This window comes from Drosophila ananassae, chromosome XR (assembly GCF_017639315.1).
Source record: "Drosophila ananassae strain 14024-0371.13 chromosome XR, ASM1763931v2, whole genome shotgun sequence".
Taxonomy (NCBI): Eukaryota; Metazoa; Arthropoda; class Insecta; order Diptera; family Drosophilidae; genus Drosophila; species Drosophila ananassae.
Window position 1 is genome coordinate 16,608,589 of NC_057932.1, and position 17,572 is coordinate 16,626,160.

Genomic DNA, 17,572 nt, shown 5'->3' on the forward strand with positions numbered 1-17,572 from the left:
TACTTTTTTTTTTACTAAATCATGTTGTTTTTATATTAAAGCATGATAATTTTATAAAAGCATGCTTTTTTTTAGTAAAACAAGCTTTTTTCGAGTAAAGTATGATTTTTTTGTACTAAATCATGCTTTTTGTCTAGTAAATTATGCTTATTTAAAAAAAAAACATTATTTTTGTCTAATAAATCATGCTTTTTTTCGATAAATGCATGCATTTTAAGAAAAACTTTTATGAGCCGTACATTATGTGGCAGCTCCTCTTAAGAAATCCCCCCCAAAGCTAATTAAAAGCAAACAAAAATTCTCACAGTGCATCAAGCACCAAGAAAGACTGGCAGAAGAAATCCGTATAGCGGATTCTGTAGAGTGGGTGGCGGTCGGAATATCCTGGACAGGAAATGGGCACTCGGACATGATGCGACAATGTACAGGAATGCCGGCACTCGATGCTTTTGCTTTTCTGGAAATAGTTCTGGGACTCCCTTCACCATTCCACCATGCAGCTGCAAGATCTGGGATCTGGACACACCGACACATTAACGATGAAAAGTATCCAAACGGAAGGACAACATAACTGAATTAGCCCAAGAGCCGTAAGCCAACCGTGTATATTCCAAGGACCTTCTAGCTGATTATGTATACGTAACAGCTGCTGCTGCTGCTGCTGCTGCTGGTGATGCTTCTGTTTCTGCTGCTTCTCTACTTTGTTGAGAATTCCCATTCCCGTTCCCCTTTTCTTAAAATATATATATATATATTTTTTTTTTGGGGTCAACCGAGCAATCTACCCGCAGCGGCTTTGCGGTGGATTTATTTTATTGCCAAAAATAAGGAGCCAACAAAACAGACCAACGAACTACAAGCAATACTTAAAAATAAACAAAGGATTTATTCCCTAATTAAATAAAAAATTATAAAATTTAATTAAAAAAGTTAAATGAAAAATATTACAACTATCAGAAGTCGGAAATATTTTTTATTTAAACTTTATTTGGGTTAAAAATACTTTTAGAAACAAGTTTAGTTAAAAACAATATTTTATTTGATTATTTTTATTATATTTAATATTAAAACATAACCTCTCTCTAAAAAAATAGTGTAAAATAAATGAAGAAACAAAAACCTCATCCAAAATCATCTCGAATTGGGATAGGTTGTGGTTGTAGCCCCTGCCAAGTATCCTTTTGTGCGGTTTTTCGCTTTAATCCTTTCACTTTTACTAACTAACCTTCTGTATTCCTTTTCGGGTCCTTTGTCTTTTCTGCTATTGGGGAGCGGAGCCAATGCGCAGCTCATAAAATGCCATACATATGCGCATTTCATTTGATTTGATTTAATTTTATTGCCTTTTATGTGTGTTACTCCGGAGAGAAAGGAAAAAGGACACCCAGGATATGCCACTTTGTGTTGGAATTAATTTAATTTGATTTTTATTTATTTATGCCGATGGAAATTGGCTTTTGTTTTGAGTCAAACCAATTTAGAAATTCAGAGCAGAGATCCCTGGCACTCTATGGCTTTGTTTCTCTGTCCGCGTGTCCGTCTGTCCGCCAAACAGTTTCTACTGCTTGTAAGTCTCTTAATTTTAAAGCTAATGACCTGAAAATTGGCATACATACTCATTCTTATGGCATTTAACATTTAAGAAAGAATGGTTAGGATCTGTGAACTATTTCTTATAGTATTCATGGCTTTGTTTCCCCAAATCTTAGTACCCATTGTTAAACTGTCAAATCCTGGCCCAGACAGTCGGCGAGTCGAAAAGTTTCCAGTTGAAACGTTAAACTGTGCCTATTTGTCTGTCACTGTTCTCTGGTTCTCTGTTGTCCTGGAGGAAGTCCTGGAGTCGAGTCCGTTCCGTTGATATGGCCAGTCATGTGGCACGCATCATCATTTATCAAAGAGCGCGGCAACAATTCGCTGGTCTGACAACAAGCCAAAAACCAACCAAATCCACCACCCACCCACCTCTAGTCTTATTTCCCAATGCCGTCTTCTTGTCGCAACTGTTTTTTTTTTTTTTGTCTTCTTCAGGGGGGCTCTACATATATATTTTTTATTTTTTTTTTTTCCTTACCCCCTCTGCTTTTTTCTTTCTGGACTATCGTGGGCTGTCTCCTGCGTTTCTTTAGGTTCTTTATTGTTGTTGTCGACGCTTATCTTGCCAGTTTGACATTGATGTGCATGAGCACAGTGTGACCAAAGTTGTATCTGAAACAAATACAAAGTTTAATTAACAGATTATTTTATTTTTTTTATTTATATAAATTTTATAGTTTACCTTTTAGTGTCTAGTTTACTGTTTAGATCTTAATTTATTTACCTTTTAAGGAATTAGATTTTCTTTTTAAGTGTGACCATGCTTGGTCAATCTTTCAAAGCATGCTTTTTCTTGAATTACTAAATTCTTCAAAGCCACCATTGCGTATGAGTGATTATTTTTATTACTCATACGCCATGTAGATCTTATTTCTCTTCGAAATCACTTCCTTTCCACTGTCCTTTCGCCAACGTTTGTTGGTCCTGTCATGTAACGGTTAAATCTGCATGAAAAATTAATGCTGTGTTGTTGATACGGGAAATAGTGGGAGAAGTAGGTTGCGTTTCGCCTATGACTCCTCCGTCCTCTGTTCTTCGTCCTCTGTTCTTTTTCTCTTGTCTTGTTTGTTGTATTTGTTAGCATTGTTGTTGTTCTTGTTTAGTGTGGTGTGGAACGGTATGTTGTGGTGTATTGAAATTAGTATCGGACTGTGGGTCACCATTACCACTTGCCCCCATACCACTTGTAATCGCAATGGCAACCAATTTTCCGTTGTCCACTTTTCGAATTTTGTTTACCGTTGCATTTCAGTCGGTTTGTCGCTCTGTCTCGTTTTAACCATTAGTTCTATCTCTGTTTTTGCTAAATTTGGTTTTAAATTGTTATTGGTTTTGCTTTTTAGTTTTTTTTTTGGCAATTTTCATGCAAATTAGGGTTAGAGTTAGATTGCTATTTAATTTGGTAGGGTGTTTAGTGTGACCAGATCAGTTTGTAATACAAATCGTGTTGTACAACAAATTGATTCCTTTGGAAAATGTAAAAGATAATGGGCAAGTGTGACCATCTCATTTAACCAAGCTGTTAAGTGTGACCAGATCAGTTTGTAATACAAAAAGTTATTTAAATCTTATTTAAAACTTACAAAATTATATTTGAAATTTTTGTGAATACACTTTTTCTCAATTTATGTTTACCAATAATTTACAATTTATTCATTACACTCTGTTACTCTCTGTCTACGTTATATATGTATGTATATACTTGTGAGCACATGTACGTGTTACGTATCTGAATGTTATGGCATTACAAAAACACACTCAGTAGGAAAACACAATGAAAATTTTGTTTCCACAAGTCCAGTGAGCAGCGGAATTTACGTGCAACCCTGAAGAATTCTAAATTTTGTTTTTCGCTTTGTCTTTTCTTCTCAACTCTTTTTTTTTTTGTTTGTTGGTTGTTGTCTCCAAAAATAAAGGAATACGATGATTATTTTTCACATCTCTGAGTCCTTCTCTTTATCATCATCGTCGTCAGTAAACGGGACGCCAGGGAGGATTACCGTTATAATGGAATTGACGGCGCTGCGACTGCGGCTGAATATGCGACGGTGACTGCGACTGCGACTGTGAACGAGACTGCAATCCGGATGACTCTTCGCGTCGCTGCAGCAGCGTTGACGCTGCACGGTTGGGCGTTTCGCGCCGGAAGCCGAGAAGCGAATTACTAGTACCGTTACCATGTCGCGAATGCTGCTGCTGCTGCTGCTGCGGCGCTGTCAGCGCCAGCGTCGTACGTCTGGGCCGTGTTGAATGTGTTGTTGCCGCAGCACTGGCTATGCCCACGGCCCCATCTGCCCCCGAATCGGCAACGCCCCCCGCCATTCTGGCTCGTGCTCCCTCTTCATTACGATCCCGATCTCTCTGATCCTTCTCTTTGGTCCTCTCTCTGAGGCGCTCTTTCTCTTTTGCCGCATTTGAATTGTATTGTCTGCTCCCTGCTGTTGTTGTTATTTTTAGTTGTGGTACAGCTATCCGGACCGTTGTTTTTGCTTTTGTTGTTTTCGAATCTGGCAGAGAGCGGAAGGTAGCCGGCGTCCGTGTTGGAAAACGGCGTTTGGTCGCTTGTACGGGCGTTGTAACGGGAGCAGCTGTAGGGTAAATATGTTTTTAGTGTTGGAAAAAGCTTAGAAAGGTATAACAGTGTTAAAAAAGAGCACTTAGATCAAGTTCAACAGTGTTGGTTATGGCTTTAAATCTTTGTTTTTTTTCAGTCTTACCTGTCTTTGCAGCTGCCTTAACCCGTAGTCCTGCCGTGCTACTTTTTACAGTTTTCTGATTGGTGGTTCCAGCTCCCCCCACATCCCCCCTGGATTGGCGAACGGCCAGGCCACGGCTACGATTGGGCGGTGCACTTTCCCCAGCACCGTTACGCCGGACAATGGGACGAACTCCGGCCCGACCGGTGGGCAACGGCGGTGCCCGGTGGCTTCGAAGCGGCGGTGCGGTCATCGGAAGACCACCACCCGACGCCACATCACCGGACATGAATTTCATGGCAACCGGGGGCGACGGTGCGGGCATTGCCCTCGGATGGGGAGTCGGAGGCGGGGAGTTAGCTTGAAGGTTGTCCTCCTGCTGTAGGAGCTTCGCCTGCTGGTGCAGCATCTCCGCCTTGAGCATCTGCTGCTGGCTGCGGAAGGCACGCTTGTAGGCCGACACCTGCGGGGACAACAAGCAAACAAATCCATTAAGTATTACGTAAAAAAATGTTGTTAAAAATAAAAAAATAGTTTATAAATTATGAGCTTCTCAGGACAAAATAGAACCAAACACTTCCAGTGCTTAGGCAAACAGCCTACAGTGCGTATACGTGATTTCAAAGGCTATAGGCGCTCTCAGGCTATAGTATTCGTATTTAGTGATAGATCTTTAAAGAAACCTCTTAAATCTCATCTAAGTATATCTCTAAAGGTATATATTTTTGGAAATAATTTTTAAAATAATTTAGAATTAGAATTTTGAGGCAATTTGAGGCAGTGTCTCTCTTTTTGGGTAGAAAAGTAGAAAGAAATTATAGATTATGGAAGTTATGGGAGAAGAAGGACCTTAAGAATTAGAAGAGAAATCCCAAAATTAGCTTTAAACGACTTTGGCAAAATAGGCAACAATTAATTGGAAATTATTGAAGGTATTTCCCACCTGAGTGGCACTTGCAACCAGCAGCTGATTGGCTCCTTTTGGATAGACGGGCTGCTTGCCCAGTGGCGTACCCGTCACATATGAAGGGGAGGATGCAACTTCCACCCCTGACACATCCCGCCCCTCATGCTCCCGTCCGCCCACGTCCTTTTCGCGTTGATCCGCACTCTTCTCGGCCATCATCTGATTCGAATCATCGTCCTGTTGTTTCCTTTCGATTCTCGATGGCTTGCCACTGCCCTTCTTCGATAGCCGGGCAGTGAAATTCTGCGTATCCTGTGGCAACTGGACATGTGCCCGATGACTGGTGCGACTGATCACATTCGTCTTGACCTTGGCCACACTGGAGGTCACTTGCTGTTCCACTGATTTCTTCGACGTACGCACCGGTTTCGTCTTCATCATGATGGTGCTTAGCAATGGCGTCTCTGTGTCCTTTTTGGCTACTTGAAGGCTCTGCATTTGATAACGTCGTACTGGCGACACATTGGTTTTATTTATTTCGGACGATTGGGATACCAATACTGGTGATTTTTTGGATGGATCCGCGGGGGACTTCTCTCGGGACGTTGCCGGAGCGGTGGTGGCACGTTTGGCGGCGCGTATTGTCTCGGTACTGCTGGCGGTAGATGATCCGGCGGTGGATGCACGGTAATTGTTCCTCAGAGTGTCCTCTGAAGTTCCCGATATCAATCCGGAAGCGTACTCTCCCGGCCCGAAACTAGGACCCATTTTAACGCTTTTTGAAATTCCTGCCCAAGAAGTGTGCGGTGGTGGTCCTGTCGAGGTCTTACTTCCATAATTCGTATTATATCCAATTGTCCAGTTGTTATTATTGGTATTTGATCCATTTGTTTGGGATTTTTTCCTCCAATTCATATCCGAAAGATTTGCCTCAGATACTAATGCCGGTAGGGATTTAGGGGGGGATGCAATACCAGTTACGGGGGGGGCTGTGAATATGGGTGTTTGGAGCCGTATCTTTCCGGTACTATCTGAACGATTGGCGCCCAACGTGGTGCCCGAATTTTCACATGAAATATTTTTGTGGGATTTTGAATTTATGGATGATGGGTGATCGAATGCCGTCATCCAGCTGGAAGCCAGAGATCCGCCAGCAGTTCTCACTGGGGTTTCTGGTTTAACATCTTAAAAGGTGCATTGCATAGGGATATCAAGAATTTGTTTATTGAGAAATAGTTTGGAATTGCATTCATAATTATACCTGAGTCTGAGGTCGATGCTTCTGCACTATCTATTTTTGGGGGAATTGTATACAAAAACAACAGTTAATATTTAAAATAAAAGTGGTATTTAAACGATTGGGATTACCTGAATTTTTACCAAAAATGGGTGCCCAGGTGGAGGTTGTGCCTGCCCGGAATAATGATCGGGATGTACTATCCAAACTGGAGCCTCGGGGACTATTTGTTGCATTTGCTTTCTTTCCGAGGCGATTCAAAAAACCAATCGATTCCATTATCTGTGCCGGCAATTCCAGGCTACGACTCCTCTGACGGTGATTCGAATGAAGGACATTATTGTAGCCAAGTTGACGTGGCTGTTCGATCATTAGATTTCGACGCAGCGCCGATTCGTTCCTTATCGGAGTTACGGACGATGATGATGTTGTCTTTGATATCTCGGTCTCGGCGGTGTCCTGTCTCGGTTTCCGGGCAATACTAGCATTATCCTTCTTCTCCGTGGTGGCGATCTTTTTGCGGCGATCGAAGGCGAAACTGGTAACGGGTCCGTCCGCAAACTGAATGTACTCGAACTGCTTGATCCGATCGGCCAATGTCTGAAAGCGGAAACGCACCTCCGACGATTGGCTGACGATCTCGCTCCCATCACTGTTTCCGCTCTCGTTGCCACTGCCAGTGCCGGTGCCAGTTCCGGTGCCAGTTCCGGTGACGGCTCTTTTACCGCTCCATGCCGTACTTCCGATTCCTGTATCGCTACCGGCCATATCCGATGTCTTCCCACCAACTCCTCCATCTTTCGGCAACAGTTTGGATCGCACCTTGCCATGCCCTTGTTGGGGCGCCTCCCCGTCGAATGCCACAACAGAGATGCGACGTTTCAAGTTCGCATCCACCACCATTAGATTGTCGTCCTCGTTTTGTGGAAGATTTCGGAAGTTGACCTACAAGGACGATATTATTTATAGACCACAAGACTCTCTCCAATAAATACCTGAGAATTTTTCTGCAAGGACTCGAAGTGATGCTTCCTGCCGGGCGGCATGGGACGCACCAAATTGGTGCCCAGGCCCGAAATGGAGGGACGTGGCGGCAGGCTGACCGAACGGGCATTAAACAGGCCCATGTTGAGGGGCTCTTCCGGCTGGTTCTTCTTATCCCGCTTCTTGGTGGACTTGGTTTTGCGGAAACGCCGATCGAACGGTCCAGAGAACAGTCCGTCCTGGGAGGTGGCACTGGTGCTGGTGGCGGTGGAGCAGCTGGAACTGCTGGCACTCAACATCGATTGGCCGTAGACGGTGTACGGCTGGGCGGCGGCGGCGGCGGCGGTACTGGAACTGGTCATGCCACCGGCTCCGGGCCGAGATCCGCCCACCGAAAAGGACATGGAGCGGCGGCGAGTTGCCTGGAGGACGGTATTGAGCAGCTGATTGGAATTGGAACTGGCCGCCAGATCCGCCTGAAGGCGATGATTTCGCGGATAATTGTCGGCGGCGGTGGGCTCCGGTTGGGCTCTTTTTAGTTTTCGAACGGGTCCGATATTCTCATAACGATGGCGGGCATTGCGATTGTCTAGAAAGGAATGGGAGATTAATTATTAATTAATAAAATTAGGATTTCAACATTTTCTTTAAACTATAAGAAGTATGTGTGCCAAGTCTGGTGATGATAGCTTGAAAAATGGAGGAGTAGCTTGGTCTAGAAGCTAATTGGCGGACAAGCGGACACGCGGACAGGGCTCTGATAGAGATATCTAAAGATCTGTCTCTTCTAGAGATGTTTTTGATAAAAAATATGAAGACTAGACCATAAAACTCTAAGAATAGGAAGCATTTTTATAAAAAGCTTCAAATAATTTTTAAAAAACATAACTAATAACGGACACGCGGACACCTCTTTCTTTCTTCCAGAACTGATTTTAGATAAAAAACTAAACAAATTTGTTAAAAAATCTATAACTTCCATAAGAATAAAGACAAAAAACCCTTTTAAACTCACGTGCAGAGTAAGGAATGGCGGCAGAGCTGCGCTCATAGTAGGTCCTTACGGCGCTCTCGTACAGCTCAGTGGTGTTCCTTAGAAACCAGGGTTGCATCCGGCTATTGGCTCGTATCAAGCGATTCAACTGATCGGGCTTCATCCTGCTGCTGCTGCCTTTTGATCGAATAAAGTCGATGTCCTCAGATGATTACGATTTTCGGATAATCGATACAGGACCGATCGAATCAAAATGAATGTGTCTCTGTGTCTTCGTGTGTGTGTGTGTGTATGTGTGTGTATGGTGTGTGTGTGTGAGAGTGTGTAGACTGAATGAGATGAGTCCTGGAATCGTCCTGCCGCTTTCTACTTTTCTGCGAGCGGAGGTCTCCCGATCACTTCACACCGGATTGGATCGCGAAAAATTTTGCCTTTTTTTTTTTTGTTTTTTACTAAATAGAACCGAAAGTTTTATTGATATTTGAATTTTTATTTTGCCTGCCTTTTTTTCCCAGACGAGACTTTCGTTTCAAAACTATTTGAATTTAATTTTTAAAACGAGTGCGGGATTGGGGGCGGGGGCGTGAAAAATTTGACGAAAAACAAAAATGTATAGAAATAGGATCTAACTACCGCGTACTAAAACATGCCGGTTTTTTCGAAATATTTGTCTGTATTTTTAGAAAAAAAAAAAAAACACACACGAAAATTCCAAGTATCACTTACGTTAATGCCAGGTAAAAATAAATGTGTACAATTTCGAATGCTTCCAAAATTTGACATAATAAACTGGGCCTGTTCCTGGGATTCGTTCGATATATTCTGTAATCCGGGCTGCTTCGTTTTAATTTCTACTTTTCTGGGTTTTCCATTTTTTGTAAGGGCTTCTTTGAAAGGGAATAGTTGTATAGTAGTTTCTAGTTATGGGAAAAATAAGCTAACGGACAGACGGACAAGCGGACACGCGGACACATAGACAAGATAGAGTTCAAAATGGGTGTTATGTTTGGGGATATACCATATGTATTATGGAATATACTTGCTTTAGAACTGGAAGAGCTAAGACAATTAAGGTTTAACTTTAAGAAGTTATTAGGAAATAATATACAAACTAACGGACAGACGGACAAGCGGACATGCGGACAAAGGCAGGTTCTATATGGGTATTATGTTTAGGGAAATAAGTATGAGAAATATTATATATTTGCCAAAGAAACTAGAGTTTAGATCCACTTTAAGAAGTTATTAGAAAATGATATTCCAGCAAACGGACAGACGGACACGCGGACAAGATAGAGTTCATAATGGGTATTATGTTAAGGGATATGCATATATATGTATTATGGAACCTAATATAGTGCAGAGTTAAGACCATAAGTGTTTTTCTTTAAGATTTTATTAGCAAATGAAATAAAAGCTAACGGACAGACGGACAAGCGGACATGCGGACAAGGGTAGGTTCTATAAGGGTATTATATGATGGGATCGATTAAAAGATCTAAGATGTCTGTAGAATTATGACTAATTAGTTTCAAAACTCTTAAATCGATTAGAAAATTAAAAAGGCTGCTAACGGACACGCGGACAGGAGCCTATAGGGCTCATCCTTCTCATTACTTCTTCTCCTAAAAATCCCCATAAATCCCAAATAACTCCACCAACTCCTCCAATATTATTGAAAAACCGCCCATCATAAAAACAAACCCAAAAATGTCCACTAATGACTTCCAAAACATTCTGGATGACATCCAATGCGAAAATCTAAACACGGAATTTGATTTGTCCGGGAGTCAGGGGGGGCTTACAGAACGGAATACCCATTTGAGGCCATCTAATCCCCGTGCTATCCTTTTCATCCTCTCGACTTTGACGGGCTATGGGTGGCAGGATGGCAGGACGATGTGGCAGGATGGCAGGATGGAGGGGTTGACTCGTAAACCCCGTAACTTAGTTGTATAATTATGGATGTTTCAATCAAATTAGCTCGCACCGGGGCCAGGACATACATACATACATAATGCACTCGTGTTCATTCGTTAGTCAACGCTACTAATCCTGCCATGCCTGGTGGTCCTCCTTTCGTCCTGTCCTGTCCTGTCCTGTCCTGTCCTCCTGGCCCCTTTTTGACATTGATTTATCAGCGACTGTCAAAGTGGCTTCATCTGGGCTGGGAGGCTGGAAGGCTGGGAGGGGGCGTGGTCAAGGTAAAAATGTAATAATTAGCCACAGTGATGTGATGATGTTCAGGTCATTCCCCTGCCGCTTCTGCTATCCTGGCTTCTGCTTCTAGGACCTCCCCGGCAGGACCTGCCTGCCATATGTATGTATGTATGTAGGGGACGAGATAGGTATCGGCCCTTCCGCCATCCAGCTCGATTTTGAGCTTCGCCAGCAGCAATTTGTCAAAGTTTGGCCTGAAAAATGAATGCTGGTTGTTGGTTAGAGGCACAGAGAGAAAATTCGCATATCTACGAATTATTTTAGATTTTTTTTGATTAGTTTTTAGCCTTAAAAGTCCTTAGAAACTAGCTATTTCCTATAATACTTGATATTTTCGAAGACATTATTTAATAAAATTGTTAAAAAATAAAATATATAAATAAATAATATTATTTTAGTAAAAAAAGGACCTTATAAATAGAAATATTTCCCCAAGTGTAGCATACTTTTTTGGGAAAATGCGTGAATGGATGCGTGGAAGTGGGAGTGGGAGTGGGACTGGGAGTGGAGAAGGACCCTCCTAAAAGGCTACACACAGGAGGCTAGGGAGCATGAGAGGGCGTGGCTGGAGAGTCCTTCGGTTGACCAGTCCATTGATGATGTTGTTTGCTTGTTTGTTATCGCCCTCCACCCCTCCACCACTCCACCGCTCCGGCGAGTGCCGAGAGCTGAAAACCACCATCGCCGTCCAAAAAATTGCGTAAAATGCACAAAATAGAGGTGAGGGCGGGAGTGGAAAAATATACGGAAACATCAGGAAGCCGGACCCGGAGACCTCCATAAACCCGGGTCTGGTCTGTACTCTAGACCCGGATCCGGCATTTTCCAGAATCCGGAGCAGCTGCATCTGATCCCGGGCACTAAATGCATTCTGTGCGCACGAATGCAAAAATTGATTTTAATTCAATTACAGTGCGTAATTTATGCATTGCTAAAATCCACCACACAATTCTGCTGGGATTTCGTCCTTCGTCCTGTTGTAGGGGGGATATTTTTGGGATATTTTGCGTGTTTCTTTTTGGGTTTCTATTCAAAGGGGAGTGGTAGCTCGATAATAGACTCGGTTTTTAGGGTCAGGGAGGGGGTTTATTTTAGTTATTAAATAAAATATATAAAATAAATTTAATTTTAATATTTAGTTAAAAAAAAAACATTAAAAAACTAAGAAATCTAAGACTTTGAGCTTCAAAAGTCAAAGTCTTGAAAAGTGTAGCCTACTTGTTTGGGTTTTCTCGCGATTTCTTTAAAAAAACACTTTCCAACTCCCTAAAACATAAAAACTTTTGTTAAAATTAAGTTAAATAATTAACACACCATTACCTTCTTTAAAACTTAGTCCTTTTTCTAGAAGGTCCTGCCTTTTTTTTTATTATTAGGTATTATTATTATTACTCTAACCTTTTTACAAAAAAAAAAAATAAAAAACAAACTAAATATTAAAATATAAAAAAAAACAGCATAAGGATATTTGAGAGGAAAACTTTGAGATCCTTGGAAAATATGTTGAAAGCATCCTTTTTGTTTTTTTTTTCTTTGCCACACACACTCGCTCCCCGTCTGGCTCGTTTGTCTCTGAGGCCGTCCCTGTCGCACTAAGCTGCCACATTAGCAAGTGAGGTGCAAAGTTTACGAGTGTCCTTTTTCACTTTTCATGCCCCCTACTCTTTAGTTCTTCTTTCTTGGTAATGGGAGGTCCTTTTTCGGGGTTTCTTTTTAAGAGTTTGGACTTCAGTACCCTAAAAAATAAAAATGTTATCAATATATAAATTTATCTTTTAATTTGTATAATATTTTTTGTTATTTTTAAAATTAATTTATTAAAAAAACATATTTTCGAAGAGAGCATCTTTTCATAGAGCATATTTTGAGTCGTTTACCAACACTATGGAATAGACCTGTTCTCATGTCCTGTTTGTTGTTTCTTTTTTTGTTCTGTGCTTCTTGGGTTTGTGTTTTCCCGTTAGTTGTTGTTTTTGTTTTGTTTTATGTTTATTACTGCCGCCGTTGATGTTGTTTGTTATGATTTTGAGTGGAAGTGATGGGGAGAGAGAGGCAGAGAGAGCGGGAGAGAGCGCAGTGCACTCCTCCCGCTGTCATTTCCTTTTGACAAGTCACTTCTTGTCAAAACCAGTGACGGAAAGTGACGAAAAAAACAAAAAAAAAAAAGAAAAAAAGTGTAGAAAAGTGAATGGGAAGTGGCAGGTGAGAATGGTAAAGAAAGGAACTGGCACAGAAGGAGGAGCACCTTAATGTCCTTTTCAGGACAGTCGCGTCTGCCCCTGGGCAGTGGCCTCATTAAAATTGACAATTAGACTAATTGACTTTTAACCAGTTCGCGGCACATGTGACCCATTCCTCCCCACCCCCTCCCAAGACCTGCCACCCCTCTCAGGATGGCATTTATCCTTTCATGAAATTCGTGAATTTTGCATGGTTTTGGTAGAGAGGGGAGAGATAGGGGGAGGGGTGTAGGCGTTGCAATTGCATAATTGTGGGCGTGATTTAGGGCTATTTAGGTTGCATGCCGATGGGCGTGAATTGGAAATATATACCGTTAATCGATTGGCTCTTAAAGGGAAATTTAAGGGTTATTTCAGGGGCTTATATGGTATTATTTGAAAGAGAAACTATTGTAGCTAATAAAATATTATAATTAATAAAAAATAGTTATATAATAGATCCTTAAACCATAATACATCCTTCTGGAAAGTTTCAGTTTGTTTTAAAATATTTTTCAATAATTTCCCCTTTATTCTAAACCACATTTGAGGTTGATATGAAGGAGTTAGGGATATTTAAGAGATTTTATAGGGGTTTCAGGGGGTTTTCTCATGAAAAGCAGTTATTATTGTTTAGGAGTAAATTACACATCCTTGAGGAGAGCTTCAGATAAGTGAAAAATATTTTAAAATAATTTCCCCTTCATTCTATTTCACATTTAAGGGGGTTAAGGTGAAGTTAAGGATATTTAGGGGATATTATAAGGTTTTATATGGTATTATTTGAAAAATCACTTAGTATTTATTAAAAAAATAAAAAAAAAACATATACTAAATTAAATAAAGACAATATAGCCTTGAAGATTATTTTAAAATAATTTCCCTAACACCCTATCCCCCACTACTTCTCTTATAATTATCCCTAAAAGAAACTAAAATCCTTCAAGCTTGGTCCTTTCCCTAAAAAAACAAAAGAGGAAGAAAAAGAACCGAAAGCTCAACGTTTTTAGTGTCCTTGTGAAAATTTCTTATTAATTTATGTAATGCATTGATACAGGATATAAAGTGCCAGAAGAGAAATCGATGGGGATTATGGCCAAGAAGGAAGTGTATGTGTGTGTGTGAGTGTGCAAGGACTGTGATAAGGATCAATCAAGTGAATGTGGTCCAGTGTCACTTTATCCTTTTTGCCACTTCTGGCACATTCTCGGGCGCCTTAAGCCGGACGGGGAGATTCTGGCCCAGACCTTGTCACGAGTTTTTGACAAAAGAGGGCCCAAAGTGAACAAAAACCGCACAGGAATGTGCGAGGGGAAAAGCTGCGAAAAGCTCCTGTACCCCCCCTTCCCCCCTTACCGCCCTACCGCCCTAAAACCAAAAGGAAAATGCCTGGCAATGTTGCAACGCGAAATGGCTGTGAAATGGAGATGAATGATGTGCGGGGGATTTGGAAACAGTTGCCACATGGCGTTAGTCAAGCTCAGGGATGCAAGTCAGCTGCGCTTAGCACTGCACTCACTTTTTGGGGGGAAATTGTGGCCAGAAAGGGGGGCCGAACGAGGGGGTGGGAGAGTTGGAAGGAAAAGCTAGGAGAAAGTGCACTCAGAGAAATTATATAAGAGTGTCTGAAATGGTCTTAGTTGAAGGGAAAAAGGGCTAGAACTTTAATTTTCATTATTTTTGAAGAGAACTTTTATGAAACTTTGTTTAAAATTAAAAAAAAGGGAGGAAAAAAATAAAAAAATTAAATTTTAGAGCAAGAGTCGAACTCTGAACCTCTTCTTTTAAAGGAGCAAACAGTGTGACCAGTGCCCAATGATACTCATAAATTAATTAAAATTAGAAAAATAAAAAAAAAAACACAAAAATAAATTTAAATTTTAAAGAACTATAAGCTAAAAACCAAGCTTAGCTAAATTCTAAGATGCAAATTAGTGTGACCAAATGTGAATTAGAAGCAAACAAAAGTCAATAAAAACCTAAAGCGTTATGCAAGTGAAAATAAATTTATAAATAATTTTTTTATTCCAAATATGGAATTATATTTCAAAAAATATATATTTTATATAAAAATACTATATCCCCAGACTTCCATTTGATTTCTATTTATTTTCCAAGTGTGCCCCATCAGGGGAAACAAAAACAGTGTAACTTTGGCCAAAAGTACGATGAAAATCCAGCCAAAAAAAAATCAAAAAAAGAAAATATAAGGAAGGAAGGACTGCTCACTTGGTGGTGGAACCAACCAGCCAGCCATCCAGCCAGTCAGTCACTCATTCATTCATTTGCTCAGTCAGGCATTCATTCATTTCCTTGATTATGTTTCTTATCAATGATAAATGAATATGAACGTACCACCGAGCACTCAAAACGGGCTCTAAACGGGCCAGCCAACAAAGTGAAAGTAAAACCAGCAGCGATGCCTTGGCTTTTGCAGGAAAGTTGGCCAAAAGGATTTTAGTTTCTATCCCAGACTAGCCGAGAGGGTCGAAACGAATCTGTGAGTTTCCTATCGAAGGGATTTTCAATTTATAAATATTTAATTTAATTTTAGGAAGAGGGTTTTTTTAATCAATATATTATATTTAAGTTGGAAAAGGGTTTAAAAATTATTTTAAATGAGAAGTAGTTTTGGTTTATAGTTTTTTGGCTATTTATGACTATAATCGATAACAATCGATAACAAATTCAATCGATAAATGTCTAAAATTTCGTAATTAATAAGATTTCTTAAATTTAAACTATTTGTAGGCTTCAAAATAATTTATTTCATAAATTTTTAAAAAATTATACTATTAACGATAAAAATCGATAAGAAATGCAATCGATTGAGTCCTTAAAGTTCTTAAATAATTATATTTCTTAAATTTAAATCATTTCTAGGCTTAAAAATAATTTATTTCATATTATTTTAAAACAATTACTTAGAAAATTTGCCTACTTAAGACTGTTATCGATAAAAATCGATAACAAAGACAATGGATTAATGTCTTAAATATATAAATTAAATGAATTTTTTAAATTCTAATTTATTTTTAAACAATTACTTAACATTTTAAAGAGAAATTCTGTATAAAATCGATATACCCCGATATATTTGATAACTTTGATATCAGCCACGCCCCCTGTGCCCCCTGAGCCCCCTGTGCCACGCCACCTTTCAACCTGCCACACACACACACACACACACACACACACACATCACCGAATCCCGTTGTTCGCTGAAGCGAAGGCCAAAAGGGAAAACGAAAGTCTGAAACTGAAACTGCACCACCAACTTGCCACATGCCATGCCCACCCGGCCACACGGCCCTTGCCAGATCCTCCTCGAGCCAGAATCCAAAATCTCCCGATCTAGACCAGACCCACTGATCCACTGAGAGAAAAAGTTGCCAAACTTATACCTAAAAACAATCAATAAACTATGCAATTAATTAAGATTTTTTTTGAGTGTAAAAAAGCCATTCAACCAGCATCGCTTGATTGCCGCAACGACTTTGGAGCGCAAAAGTTCTTTGTGGTCAGGAATGCGATGGGTTAAGGCCCTTTTGGGCTGGTTTAAAAGGGGATAGGAGGGGGGGGAGTGGTTCTTGTTGGCCAAAAATTCTCGCTGGGAATCAGCTAACACCACCGGCGGCAAGGCGGCAAGCAGCAGCAACTGTGTTGACCGATTCAAGTGGCCGCCTCGGCAATTTCCCAGCACTTTAGAAATAAAATTTTTAACAACTCGTCGAGGCGGCCGCTAAGTGCGTCGACGTTTAAACTCCCCAAAGTGGCAGTAAAGGGGGGCCACACCAGTACAGGTGTGGTTGCACTCTCAAAAAAATAAAAATAAAAAAAACACAAACACCTCATAAATTATAATTTAATAGCCATAAAAATAAAACAATAAACTAAACAGGGAAATTATAATTTTTTGATAAATGGAAGAAGAGTGAGGAGTTGGAAACTTAATAGGGATTTTTTTGGGAAATTTAAGAGCCTAAAGGAACTATAGTTTAGAATTCTAATTTAATGTTCTAAAATTTGTTTAATATGTAGTTTTTTTTATATTTTTGTTGTTGGTTTAAGAGTTAAAATTAATTTTTTAATGTTTTTTACACTTTTTGTATCTTTATGGCACTTTTTTTGGGTTTAAGATAAAAAATAAAATATATATATATATATCTTTCTAAAATAATTTTAATAAAAAATAGGAATTTATGATAAAAATTAGAGTGAAAAAAAGGAGATAACTGATGAGAAATTAAAAATTATTTAAAACAAATAAAAAAAAATATTTCATAATATTTTTTTGAAGGAAAAAACCCTTTAAAACAAATATAAAAAAATATCCTTTAGTATAATTTTTTCTCCCAGTGTAGTGAGAAAAGGAGGCCATATTCCTTGACCTTCTGCCAGATCCAATTCCGCCTGCTGGAAACTTTTGCCGAGCAGCTAAAATATGCAAAAAGGAGCCCACCACACCGACCATCATCATCCTAATCATCATTGTAATCATGATGATGATGATGATGAGAGTCCTGATGATCCTGGGGAAGCGCGGGCTCTAACATCAATTACGCACACATTGCAACATGTGCCACGCCCATCAGCCCATCACCCGTAGTGGCTCTACTCCTTTGATGGACTTTCTGATGAATTAATAATGCAGGAGTGGGAAGTGGGAAGTGGGATGTGGGATTGGAAGGAAAGGGCAGGAAGGAAATCCTGCATTTT

The 17,572-nt window shown here is 40.1% G+C and overlaps 2 protein-coding genes across 2 annotated transcripts in view; one reads left to right on the top strand and one right to left on the bottom strand.

Moving 5' to 3' along the window:
• LOC6505104 (acetylcholine receptor subunit alpha-like) overlaps positions 1 to 17,572 on the top strand; it is a 178,216-nt gene that overhangs the window by 1,624 nt on the left and 159,020 nt on the right. The gene's annotated exons all lie outside the window — the stretch shown is intronic.
• On the bottom strand, positions 3,221 to 9,223 carry LOC6505155. The gene is made up of 7 exons (XM_001965418.4): positions 8,436 to 9,223; positions 7,432 to 8,009; positions 6,568 to 7,381; positions 6,461 to 6,490; positions 5,236 to 6,383; positions 4,314 to 4,755; positions 3,221 to 4,184 (listed from the first exon to the last, which is right to left on the bottom strand). Exons 1-7 carry the CDS (start codon positions 8,575 to 8,577, stop codon positions 3,568 to 3,570), a joined length of 3,771 nt encoding a protein of 1,256 aa, XP_001965454.2. The 5' UTR covers positions 8,578 to 9,223; the 3' UTR covers positions 3,221 to 3,567.